The sequence below is a fragment of the Erithacus rubecula genome, assembly GCF_903797595.1.
Source record: "Erithacus rubecula genome assembly, chromosome: Z".
Classification (NCBI taxonomy): domain Eukaryota; kingdom Metazoa; phylum Chordata; class Aves; order Passeriformes; family Muscicapidae; genus Erithacus; species Erithacus rubecula.
In genome coordinates, this window is record NC_136661.1 from 28,741,947 (window position 1) to 28,755,837 (window position 13,891).

Here is a 13,891-nt window from a genome sequence, read left to right on the forward strand (position 1 = left end):
AGGATAATGTAACTTTAATTTTGCTCCTTCTACCTAATATATTAGAATTAATTTTTGTTTGCATCTGTATATCAATCCCTTCAAGACTCATATTTTCTGTCATGGGTTGTGTTCCAAGTTCTAACCTGAGTGCAGAGTACATTTCAGGAGTCATATTTAGCAAGCAGCTGGGAATAAAGAACATGTGATGTACCTGGGTAGTATTTGGCAGAACAAATCTAATCCACGTCTGTGAGAAGAAGGTTTTACAAGTCAAATGTTTTCTGATAGAAGCGTGAGAGAGTAGACCATAAACACAAACAATAGCAGAAATCTTTGGGGGAAACAAAAAGATACATAGGTGGGATAATTATTTTGGGATGGGATGAACAAAAGCAGCAGTTTATTCTTGTCTTACACACATGGCACAACATACAGAACCAGCACAAATAACTTACAAAATCTCATACACCATGCTTCCTCTTGAATAGCTTCTATTAAGTTACAACACCATAACAAATCAGGTATTTAGTTACGACAGATCTCCAGACATGGATAGTCTCCCATTCAAGGAGTTATTATTTTTGTAAGCTACATAGACAAACATCTTTTTTTTTTTTACATGTTTAATACAGTACAGTATCCTTAACAGAGTTCAAGATATTCACAATGAGAATTGAATACTTTATAAAACAGCAGAATTTCTCACCTCAGTACAGGCCTACATTCACTCTCCTGCCTCTTTCTGGTTTAAAATGTATTACAAGTCGTCTTTACTCAACTTTCCAAACTAAGAATTGCTTTAAATGAAAACAAAACAAAACAAAACAAAACAAAACAAAAAAAAACCAGAAAAAACCAACACATATTTACAAGGTTTCTTAGATTTAATAAAAATTTCTTTGCTTCCCTTTCCCATTCCAACCCCCCTACCCCACAATAAACCTGCCATTTAGCTGGTAGAAATATTGACTCTCAAGCTGTTAGAAAAACTAAGAAAAAAAAATCAGTGACGACTTGTTGGATGCAAAATGAAAGATGATCATCACAGCCCAGCATTAATTCAAGAAGATGAATTGTTATCCCCTAATGTCATATTTTGTGTTCATTGGAGACAGATGATGCCTGCCATCTGATTTTTAGAGATAATGAACTACTTATGGGCCAGCGTACAAAAATCTCCATCTTTTTTAATTGAAAGATGCCCCATTTCCTCTGATGCAATCATTTCCACCTCAGTTCTTTCCTTTTCAGAAATTGTAGCAAAGCTGATTGTGTTATACTGACCTAAACTCTCCCAGTCTCCATTGGATAAAACAGTATTTCGCCATATCCATGGTCCCAGTGTAATTTCTGAGTTGACTCAGAAGAGTTTTGCTCTGTGATTGCACTACAAACCCCACTGAAGCTTTAGGCATCTTTCCTTTCATTTGGTGGTTTTGGATTAGCTCTGCTTGAATGCAGCTGGCAAACTCTAGCCCTTAAGCAGTTAATCAACTTTCTAAAGAAATAATCAAAAAAGATTCCTCTCCTTTATACATACAATACGCAATATTTTTACATTTAGCATTATCATAAAAAGCATGTTTATGTCATTTTGAAAATGTATTTTTACAGAAATCTATAAACACTGTTGTATCAAACACATTCTCAAAAACTGGAGAAAATACTGACACAAAACCTGGAAGAGCCTCAATGGAATTCTCCCAGTGCTATTTGTCTACTTGCATATTTCATATTTCAGTGTCCTTTCCTGCAAACATAATTTGGCCATATGAGAACAGGTAAAGTAGACAACAAATCCCCAACAGTTTTAAGTAGGACCTAGGTCTGTTGTTTAATGAGAGTAGATTGACATTCAATGTATGTTTGGTTTGTTCTAACCTGGCATGCCCATTTTGCTACCTTTACTCACAATGAGCAGTGCCTTAATTCCCAAGTAGTCTCATTCACTTCAATGGGATTACACGTGACAAATGACGTATGCAAAAATACTGAAAATGGTTTTCCACTTTTTAACCCTTCTTATGTCAACAACTAACATCACTATCTTCTTCTTTATATATATTGTACTTGAAAATGAAGTAGGACTAATACTTGCAAACAAATCTGTATCAGAAGTCAGTGCACAAACTTTAGGAAATAATTTGCTTATAGTTGTGCTATAGTTCTGACAGCCTAAAAACCTATCTGGTGGGATCAAGACTAAATTTCACAGGTCTAAATGCTTTATTTGTACACTTGTTATTGTTACACTTGATATTTCCTCAGCCTGACACAATTTGAGTTTAGACGTGTCACACTGGCATGAAACCAGGATGTTACTTTCCCTTACCACCACCATTTTCAGTACAGTCAATAATGTACATTAATTTATATAATCAAAGTACTTTCCATGTACTTTGTCTACATAATATTGGAGAAATTATAAAGTGAATTTGGTTTCCTCTCCTGCAAAGTTTTAAAAATGCATTGAAATTTGTATATTGGTGCTGACTGTAATGGCATTTGTTACAGTCCAGGAGGTTAAATACAGAAGTTAAACAGCAGAATAAGATTTTCTTCTTTGTTTATTCACTATTTTGTTTATTCTTTAATGAAACTTAAAAAAACCAAAACCAAAACAAAAAACATAAATCTGTTTTTTGTACTAGTGAATCTTTCAGATATACTTGGTTATTATGAAAATGAAAAGTAATTGATTGCAATATTCTGTATGTTACATTATCTCAACAGAAATTCTTTTGTATGGCTTGAAATATTTAAAGTGTAATCCTACCTAGAGGAAAAAAAAGCAAGCCATATCTAACCCCGAATTCTAGCTATACTGTAACATGTACAGTCACCCGTAAAGGAGCCCTTTTAACAAAAAATGTTTGCTAACTTGATCATTAGTTTGAAGAATGTATCTCTTTTGGTCATTGTAATAAAACAAACTATATATATAAACTTACTAAAAAAAAATCCGAGTGTAATAATAATATTTCAACACTTAAAAACAATAGTTTTACACAACATGATATGTAAAGCTAAATGCTAAAAACATGTTCATTCTTTGGAATGATCAAAGTATAAGTAACCAAACCTTACAAATAATGACTAAATTTTCATAAAAAGTTTTTTGGTGGAGGGGTGGAAGGAATTCCTCCCCTACTCACCCTCAATCCCCACGGCTTTTATAGATCTATCCCCTTCCCTAATAAGCCACAGGTGGGGTTTTTTTGTAATTGTATTGTAATAAGGTTATCTTCTATATATGAGTCACTAATAAATGACTTTTTCAAAACCTAGTTTGTTCTTGAGGTTTACAGTGCTTCAGAATTTACAGGCCACTTAAACTCTAGAAGAATATTAATCTGAACTAATTATGTTAACGTTTAATGAAATAGAAATTCCGTTATTTACGGTAAAAATTGAGTTACCTTCTGTTCTGATAATCCAATACAATTTTATTTCAAACCCCCACCCCCCCTTGAAAAAAAAAGAAAAAAAATGTAGTTAAAAGATAGTAATTATACATAGCAAAGAAAAAAAACTTGCTCCTTGCCTATGGATATATGTATAGTGTTTTGAGATCCAACCCTTCTTTAAGCTGCTAACCATCACATAACATATGCCATTTGGCAATTTGTCTCCTGGGATATTCACAAATTTCCTTCCAGTGCTCTCCACCTGTTCCTTCTGCTGAAGATCCCAAGGTTAACCGGCCAATGACCTCGTTCCTTGACCCCCTATCTGAATCTAAAACCAGAAATTCAATGCTGATATCATCAAGGCCCTCACAAGGAATGTCAAAGACAAACAATTCATTGAACACTGCATTGGGGGTGCACTTCTTCACGTGGGTTTTCTTTTTAGAAATTCTTTTCTTGGCATGATACAGGTTCACTTTGACATAAGGGTCTGCAACGAAAAGAAAGAGCACAGATCAGCTATTGAACAGTGTTTAGAAATTCTTTGATCTAGTTTATGGTAAATTCCATAATTATCCAACATAATTACATCAACTTTCAAGCTATTCATGATGATACATCTAATCCAATTTTTAAATTTTTTTTCTTTATATCTGAATTAGCCCCTTTAATTTCTCTTTATGGTCACCACAATTGTGTTCAAGGCAGTCAGTGAAGTATAGACTGCAATCAAATGCAGGTGTTTCCTTTATAACTCATGCCCTGCAGTTAAACCAACAACACCTCTACCACATTCAAATATAGTCTGAAAGTGCACAAAAGGTCTCTGAAAAATATGTATCATTACACATTTATGTGTGACAGAAATTTGCTTTTCAGGCATTCTACTGGAGTATGATCTTCAGCACTAATCAAATAATGAGAAGAAAATCTTCAGAAAGAATTGAATAAACTTGGGCTAAAAGAATGGAGAATGAAGGTATTTCTGCTGGTTCCATTAAAGTAAATTAATTTGATTAAATTGAGGCCACCAATAGTTTTTGAACAAATTTGACAATGAACTTTTAATGTAAGGGTATGTTTGCTGTTGGAATGTGTATCTGTCTTTACACCTGTGCTTGTGTTGAATATAGGAATTGAAAATGTCCTTATTTTTAGCTGCCAACTGAGTGTTTGCATCCATCATACTTATTTGATTGTTATGAGTTTCCCTTTCTATTGTCTTCAATAATGGCCATATTCATTCTTTCAGAGGAGACATTTTAAAATTCAACCCTTTCAATTACCTTGGCATTTATTCTGTGAAATTATGGGCCTGTTTCCAGGTTCTCATGGTGCAGTGATGTAGTACAAAATCTTCTCTACTGAACCCAGTCAAACATGATATTTTATGCAAACAATCAGCCAAGTTAATCATCAAGAACACCTGAATATTTTTTTAAAAGAAGTAATACTGAAAATGAACAGTATTTATACAGTTTATGTCACAGTTATCAGATTTAAATGGTTAGATGAGTAAAAGTTTTATCTTCCCTTGAACTGACAATAGTCTACTAGTAGTAATAGAGTAATAGAGAGGGTATAATAGAGTATCTCTGCACTTTCATACTCTATTACCCTAATGAATATTTCAAAAAGAGGGCTTAATGAAAACAGTCGCTGGTTTTGAAATTATTCTGTCAAACAAGTATAGCAGCAAAATAAATATCAATCAGTGGATTCATACTGGTTTTCATTTATTTTTCTTTTCCATTTATTTTCTTTCTTTTTTTTTTTTTTTCTTTGTTGTTGTTGTTGTTGTTGTCTTTGTCCAGATACTAGATAAGGTTAAAGAGTTCCACTTGATTTTATTAGGTTAATAAAGGTCACTCAGCACCAGTGACCAAAGAAATCAAGGGGATTGTGAAAATGGAAGAGCTTCTGAGTATTTCAAAATTCCCCTCTTCTCAAGGAGGTTGAAGTGTGGAATTGTTTATTTTATCCCTTAGAAACATCACTTCACCCTCCTTGTTTTCCAAGATCAATATTGGGATGAGGGGAAAGTCACAGAGGAAATTATGACTTTCTTGAGTGCAATATGCTGCTGACACCTAAATATCTATTGCACTGGGCCTTATTGATGAACAGAAAATAATGAAAAACTGTTTAAATTATGTAATTAAGTAGGTGTTCAGGTGCAACATGGTTGCCTGCAGAAATATGCATCCCTATTATAGTTAGCAAGGCTCTCCTGGGGGATGCAGGAAAAGCAAAGAAATTTTCTATATTTACTTGTAAGAAGTGCAGTAAACAATGAGTGTTCCATAGAGTCCAGTCAGGTTCTGTGATTAGGAGGGGTTTTTTTACCAAGTTATTTTTCCACGTGGGTAAACATCAAACAGGTCTGTTGAGATCAACTGGCTGTCATGCTGCCTTCATGAAACTGCCACTTTCTCCTGTGACTTTGGGGTAAAGTATATAAACTCTCTTTTAGTCAAGCAAATTGTTGGGCTCCATATACATCCTTTCTCCTTCTGATATGTGAACAAAATTTAGATAAAAAGGAAGATTTATATGGTACTCAATGAGAGTTACCTATAAATTTGTTTCATTTAATTCAGGATGGGCTAATTTTCCAGGCGAATTGCAGTATGAGAAATAGAAATAATGCATTATTGGCTGTAGTGATGATTATTCAGTTCTTTTCAAATCCACTCCTTCTGCTTTTTTTTCATAATATAGAGTGAAATGGGAGACTATAAGTTCTACAAAGAAGAGCAGCAGATGTGGTACTACAGCCCTGTTTTGTGTACTGTTGTTTTTGTGTGGCAGTCATATATAAGACATTAAATTTTATACTATTATTATGTTATATAGCCTTAATATGTCTTCTATGTGCAATTCTAAAATTGGCTTCAGTGGAGCTTCCACTGAATGAGAAATGGCAGCAGACATGGAGAAGAGAGAAAAAACGTGATCCCTCTTAGTGCATCCCAAGTTTAACTCACAATAAAGCATGTGTGCCATGCTGCAGACTCCTCCCAGCACTGGCACAGCTCACCTTTTCACCTTGCCAAAAAATGTTAGTGCTCAATGGGCCAAATTCAACACAGAGGTAAGAGGCTGTTTTTCTTCTGAGATAAATCATATGATAATCGCACTCAGTACTGATTTTCTACAAATAAACTCATTTTTTGTCATAAATAAAGCTTTTGGTATCTGCAAACAACATCCCACGCTTATGGCAGATGGGTTCTGTTCAAGACAATCATAAAACTCATTGGTTTCCACTGCTAACAGATGTCACCTTTTTTTTTATGTGATTGAAGAGCAAATTTGTAAAACACATACCCTGGAAATAAAGCATTGACCTAGATATTAATAAAATGAATAGGATGTAAATAATAGAAGCACCATTTCTGTATTTTTGGAATATTTTTAGTCTTTGAAATTCAGTATTTCAGCTGTCTTTTATTATTTTTTTTATATTCTTAGGGCATATTCATTATTAAAACCATTACCTGATAATCCTGACACATCAGATTTAGGTAGATGTCTGGCTTTTAGAACAACGACAGTGAGTGTGTTTGTTGTAGATTGATAACAGAGAGAGACCAGTAATTCTCCACGACCAGATGATTTCTGAGGAAATTAAAGGGAAAAAAAAAGGAATAAAACTATTAATAAGCAATTATATTGACCAAGCTTTAAACCAGAGTTAAGAAGGTTTATGAAAAGTCACAGAAGGATATGCTCTGTAATTGTGTAGAAGGAGATAACATGTGCAAGTATTCTGATTTACATAGTGAATATAATTTCCTTCTCTATTAGTTATATAACTTTTCCTATGCTTATTTATCAGACTGAACAAAAATAAAAATAAATGGACAATATTGGTTGACATAACATCACTATCTTTGGGGGGTAGAAATTAAATCCTGAAAAAAAAATCTCAATTAAAAAAGAAAATTATCTTAAGCAAAGAAAAATTCCATAAAGATATATTTGGAATGAAAAATCTAATACAGGTAAAGAAAAAATATTCTCTAAAGTATTTTAAACAGAAAGGATTCAAACTATCAGTGAAATCTTATCCCATGACAATCTAAAGCAGTATAATATACATGAAATAATGGTGAGATCAAAGATTTTCTCTATGATTATTTGATTTGAATTTGCAGGAGTTTGAACGTTTGTTTCAAAGGGAGAATGAAGGCAAGGGAAACAAGAGAAGATAGTACCTTTTACACCAGAAAATCCAATAAGTTATCAACAAAAGATCAGTGACATACTTGTTCCCATAGAGTGATAGAATTGCAAAATAACAGTATTAGCTATAGGTATGTTGCCTGGTAGACATTAATTTTATTTGGTAGTATGTTTGCCATTTGAAACCAATCATGCTGAATGTCAATATACATTTCACTTCCTTAGCAGAGATTTAAGAGACGTGTGTGTGTGATGTCTGTGCATTTCAGTAGTTAGCTGGGGTGGTTGTAAATGACCCATGCATCCTGAATTGAGACAACACAGTGTGAAATATTTCTGTCCCAGTAAAGTCAGGAAGTTTTGTTGGTAACTCCAGCAAGTGTGTGATTTCACTCTTACTGCTTTTAATAAACCTGCAGCCTGTATCACAATTCAAAAGGGACAAGATAGTAACAGCACCATTGTACATGAACATGCTACAACATCAACAATATTGTCTCTAGAAGGCCCCAGTTCCCTAACTAAGGACTACCTACATTCCTTAAGAATGCACTACATAACCATGCAGTTGACATTTCCATTGACTTCAGTATGATTTAAGAAAGAATTATGTCAAATGTGAAAGGGGATGGAGGAGAAAAGGAATAATACATAAATATTTTTATTCTTTCATTTAAAAGCAATTAAAAGCAAATCAGTGGAGGTTGAGTCTGCTTGAGCTAACTGATATGGGTCCACTCAAACCTGCTGGACCAGATGAATAAGAAATTAGAGCTTAGGGCATTAGCAATTTCTTTCAACATGCTTGGTGTAATGTGTTTTGGTTTTTTTTTCATTGCATTTATGTAATGGCTTCCTCACACTGCCATTAGGAAAGCATCTCAGTAATTGCCTGGTGAGCTTTTTGGTTTTTCTTTCCAAGATGGCAGCAGCATTACACAAGAATCAGAGCTAACCCTGTCACAACATTTTCAAACTTCGAACAAAAAAGGTGTTACCCTAACATTTCTTTTGATGATCTCTCTGTCCATGAGCAGCCTTCCTTCCGAGAGTTCAATTCCAGCAAGGGGGATGAGGACTTCTCCAATGACATCATCTCTGGAAAATCTGTCAAAGCTCAAGACCATGAAGTGAAGGGTTAAATCTTGAATTTGGCTATAGGGGATCCCATAAAATGTAAAAGTCTCATCGAAAGCTGGATCTAAGGTTTTTCTCAGCACTCTGGTTTTCACCTTGTGCTTTTTCTCAGGCAGGATTGTCATTTTGATGTAGGGATCAGAAGTCATTGACTGTTCATCCATTGCTGGCAGCCCACGAGCTTCTTTGATGTTCACTACAAATGCTTTTTTCTCAAAGTTGTACTCTAAGGAGAAAAAGAGAGTTCCTAGCTTGTCTTGTTTATCTTCAGATGACAGGGAAGTGATGGATTTTAAGCTGTCAGGGGATACTGAATCTTTCTTCCTTTCTGCAAAGTGCTTAGGAGATGAATTTTCAGGATCTGGAGAGCCCTGCATTTTTGTGGTTGTTTTGGGGAAATTGCCATTTAGATCCCTCTTCTCTAGATCAAGATGGAGAGAATTCTTTGGCATTGCTGATTTATTCTTTGCTTCACTTTTATCATCTGCTCCAAACTTCTTTTTGCTGTTGAGATTCTCTGGGTAAATATCAACCCCCTTCAGAACATGGACAAACTTGTATGGAGGGGTCTTATTGGACTTGGAAGATTTGCGCTGGCAGCAGATCCAAGCAAAGAGGGAGACAGAGAAGACAAGGCCAAATGCACTAAAGATCCCAACCACTGTAGGAATTTCATCTGCAAATCAAATAAATAGCAACAAGCACATAAGCAGCAATACCTTGAATTCTGCGTAATATTTAATAAAGCAATAATTATATAAAACAAACTGATACGAGATGGTGATATCAGCAGGATTGACAGACTAGAAGTGTTCTGCATTGTACACGTTGCTCGCCATCTGCAGGCAGCAGTGTGCAGTTCCACTCTGCAGCACACTTGTTATGCTAGTATTTTTCCATACACGGAGAATTAGGTAGGAAAATACTATTCCCATTCTAATAATAACCACTGTTCATAATTTCTCTACTGTCTCAATCCTCTGTGTGTAGTTTCTGAGCTTATATGTCTGTGAATAATACAGCCCTCAGATGATTTCAGCTTTGGGTATATGGAGGTTTGTTGGTTAGTTAAAATGCACTCTGAAATATATATTACTTATAGATACATCATCTGCCTTCCACAGTGTTTCCTAGAATACTTTGTACACTCAAATAACTATTTTTTTATGGTTGGATCACATAATTGCCTGGAGATATCTCTTGAAAGAATTGAGTTTAATTGGAGGTTATAGCATTCAACAGTTTCACTGGGATTTTCAATACTTTGCAGAAGGAAGTCTATCAAAAAAATTTAGAATAATTATATAGCAAGTGTCTTCCAGATGGATGTGACATTAAGTTACACATGTGAGTTCAAAGCTGAGTTTATCATTGATAACCACTAAGCTTTACATTTAAGACTCTGAAGCAGAGCTTATGGGGAGTTTACAGAAAGGGTCAGTACTTCTTAGGAAGTACACAAAAATAAAATGTTACAACATAATTCTCTACAGTTTTGATATGAATCCTGTACCTACACAGAATAAAGAGGAACCTTAGCAAGTGTTACAACCTCCACTGCCATGTGGATATATCATTTACATATGGAGTATCATTAGCCCTTCAAAGCATGCATGGAAAGGTAAATGAGTACAACTAATTAGAAAGCCAATTTTGCCCATAAGTAACATTACTAAGTGAGTTTTAACCTCCCACAAGGTAACAATCAGAGCTTAATCTTTCTTCCTTGAAATACTGGCTGTCCAATAGAACGTTAATGTCATGACATTGCTTATTCATAAAGGCAATTATATAACAGTTCTGTTTCTCTCTAGTCTTTCTGGATGAGTGAAAAAAGCCTATCCCCCTGTATTATTATATCAACTTCATCCAGGCAAAAGCTGGGCAGACAAATGTGTTGCCAATACACCTTTGCTTTTTAGTGGCATGATTCAGGGAAAAAAAAAATCCACAACAATGCTATCAGAGCAAAGTAGGACATAATGTTCCAGCACAGAAAGGATCAGGCCTGGCTATTAATTTTTTATGACAACACTTTCCTGATGCCTGTAAGCTGTACTAGTCGATATACTTAATTGCAAGATCTTAATGAAATTACTGAAAACCATATACATAATCAAAAAGTATTCTTGCTAACTTAAGCACGTGGTTTTGAGTTTCAAGAATTCCCTGGACTGCAGAAATTTAAATATACACAGTATAAAAATAATAAGCTAAAAGTAACTGAAAACTTATCAGAATACTTTAATATCCTTTAAGAATGATTTGTACATTTGCAGTACTTTCTCATGACTTTTCATAATAATAGATACTATATTCTTTTTTAATTCTACAAGTGCTGAAAGTAGCAATAAAATCAATTTGATGCTTAAAATATTAATTATGTTTCTTAAATAAGTAATTAGACAAGCATGATGTCACATGTGTGGTTAGAACCCTCAAGTGGGTGGAATAGGAAAGAAGATGAAATAGTAACTAACATGGTTTTATATTTACAACTAATTGTGTCAGAACATTAATTTTTTGCTTTTGTCATAATCAACTGGTTAACATTCAAGGCAGTGCATAAATAGGAAACATCACCTACTCATTCTGGGAGAAGTTATTATTCCAGTTGTTGTAAATCTGAAGTCTCTTCACTAAGTCAGTGGAATGATCCTTGAATCAAACCACTGCTAAAGCAAGCTTAATGTAGGCTAGAGTCAATATTTGTAAAGCAGAGTTCAGAAACCTTCCCTCTTACTGCTCTTCTGACTAAAGCAACTTATGTATGCATTTTATAAGTGTACATACATGACTGTTTCTGAAACTTCTAGTACCACACTGCATCCATTGAACAGAAATGGCAAAACTGAAAAGTTCATTGTCATCTTTGTTATTCTCAATGAAACCGGGTTGATTAAGATGCTGCTGTTCAGCTAAAACCACTGAAATCCTGTATTTTCTTCTTCCTATCAATGTCCTTTCACTTTAACTAATGATTGATCTACAATAAGAATAAAAAAGAATGACAATTATTCCAAGAATGAATTGAACAAAGACTCTCTCTGTGGCGCAAGATGCATTTTCATCATCTAACTCTTGATGCACGTTACTTTAACAGAGACACAGAAAACAACCCCAAACCTCTCCCATCCAAAATAGCACCTACAAAAATCTCTTTATCTCTTCCAGCACTTTACCAGGAGGAGGAACGGGGTGGTGTGAGGGAAGAAGGAAGAGAGATTAGGGAAAGAAAGCAGATTCACACAACTTCTGAGACCTAAAGAGAACTGAAGGGAAAACCAGGTCTCTCCCAACAAGCTGAACTGGGAGGCACCGGGAGCCTCAGCAGAGGCTTCTCCTCTCCCGGAGAAGGGAGGGGAGCATCTCCCTGCCCTGGGTGCGGGGAGCCGGGACGCGCTTACCGAACTGCTGGCGGCTGTCGGCTATCGGAGCCATGTTGGTGGCGAGCGATTTCCGAGGGACTGGAGCCGCTGTCCGGTGCTGGAGCCGCTGTCCGGTGCTGGAGCCGCTGTCCGCGGTGCTGGAGCCGCTGTCCGGTGCTGGAGCCGCTGTCCGCGGTGCTGGAGCCGCTGTCCGCGGTGCTGGAGCCGCTGTCCGCGGTGCTGGAGCCGCTGTCCGCGGTGCTGGAGCCGCTGTCCGCGGTGCTGGAGCCGCTGTCCGGTTTGCCGAGCGACTCGCCCGGGGCACCAAGCGCACTGCGCTGCTGTCCCCTGGCTGTCCGCTCTCACGGCGCCCGAGTAACCGTCTTTGCCGGCGCAGCTAAAAAGAAGAAAAAAAAAACAACACCGGGGAAAAAAAAAAAGAGGGAAGGAAAAAGGAACAACAACAAAAAACACCCTAACCCAGAGACACGAGCAGTAGGGACAGTGGAGGAGGAGGCTGCGAGTGGACTGGAGGAGAGGGGGGAGGGGAACCTTCGGTCCTCCCCTTTGCACACTGATTTGCAACCCCCTTCCTGTTTTGGCTCTTCTGAGTAGCTCCGCTCTGAGACTGAGTACGTGGTTGAAACCCAAATTGACGCAATCCTGACGCTACAGGGCTGAAATCAGCACCTTTCCCGCCTCCCTCCCCCCCTCCCTAGCCACCACACCCTCCCTCCCTTCCTCTCTGTCTCTCTCTCTCTCCCTTCCTACACCCTCCTCCCCCCCCCCCCCCCTTCCCCCTCCTCCCCCCCCCCCCCCCGCCCATTCCTGTCTTGGATTGAACAACATGCACTCATCGATTATTTTCACTGCCTTGCTGCAGGTTATGAGCTCCCCCACATACCCCTTCACCGGACACAGACAGTGAAACAGCAATGTCTGTGATTCAGTGTACCCTCTGGAAGACATGGGTGTGCCTCTTTTGCCAGGATAAGATCCATTCATTTGCTTAATTAACTATCAGTTATACAGATTGCAACAATGTGAAAGAGCTGCCAACCTGAGACAGTCCAGACACCTCGTCTCCAGCTGCAGGGCACACGTTTTTCCTATGACTGATGTGATACGTTTACTGAATTTGAGTCACGAAAACTCCGGATGTGACTTGTCCCTGTGCCTCCTCCCAGCTTCCTCCCAACATCCACCCCCACAAAAAAAAATTCAGCCCCCACTTTTGAAATCCTCTTGATCTTCCTGCAGGTCTGGGAAAGAGATAACTTTGCTTAAATACTTCTAGATTTTACTGTTTTAGATGTCTTGTCATCCAGTGTGAACTAAGAATGTGGTAGAGACAGAAGACTTTCGCATACAGGAGGAATGCAAGGGGAATTGGACAAGAAAATGAGACTGCCTGTAACTAGAATGTCTACAGTGTATAATAAACCAAGCTAACTCCTTGTGAAACAGAACTGCAAAAGCCAGCACCTGGCATCTGACTCCTCCTGGATTCAAATGGAAGTATAGCAGACAGGTTTCAAGCTAATTCTTCTGCATAAATGAGAAACAGGTGCTGTTGCTTCTCTAAATAACTCTAAACCCAGATGCAGATATAGTCTGGCACTACCTTTCCCCATGGTCAGCCACTTGGAAGCTAGTATGTCTTGCCCCACTTAAAAGCACATTCTTCCTTCTCAGTGAAGTCAGTGAAGCTCCAGGATTTTAAACAATTAACGTAGGAAGATCGTGGAATCATAGAATATCTTGAGTGCAGAGGGTTTTGCAAGGATCATCAAATCCAGCTCCTGG

General features: G+C 37.2%; 1 protein-coding gene across 3 annotated transcripts; it reads right to left on the bottom strand.

The window, feature by feature from the left end:
• Positions 1-292: 292 nt before the first annotated feature.
• On the bottom strand, positions 293-12,715 carry SYT4 (synaptotagmin 4). Of its 3 annotated transcripts, none has more exons than XM_079330437.1 (5): positions 12,306-12,715; positions 12,125-12,203; positions 8,579-9,393; positions 6,893-7,013; positions 293-3,882 (listed from the first exon to the last, which is right to left on the bottom strand). In XM_079330437.1, the coding sequence occupies exons 2-5, from the start codon at positions 12,156-12,158 to the stop codon at positions 3,575-3,577; spliced, it is 1,278 nt and encodes a 425-aa protein (XP_079186563.1). In that variant the 5' UTR covers positions 12,159-12,203; positions 12,306-12,715; the 3' UTR covers positions 293-3,574. The 3 variants fall into 3 exon arrangements, with proteins under 3 accessions (XP_079186563.1, XP_079186564.1, XP_079186565.1); XM_079330438.1 differs by having other exon boundaries at positions 357-3,882; positions 8,585-9,393; positions 12,306-12,694; XM_079330439.1 differs by having other exon boundaries at positions 357-3,882; positions 12,125-12,378.
• Positions 12,716-13,891: the final 1,176 nt, after the last annotated feature.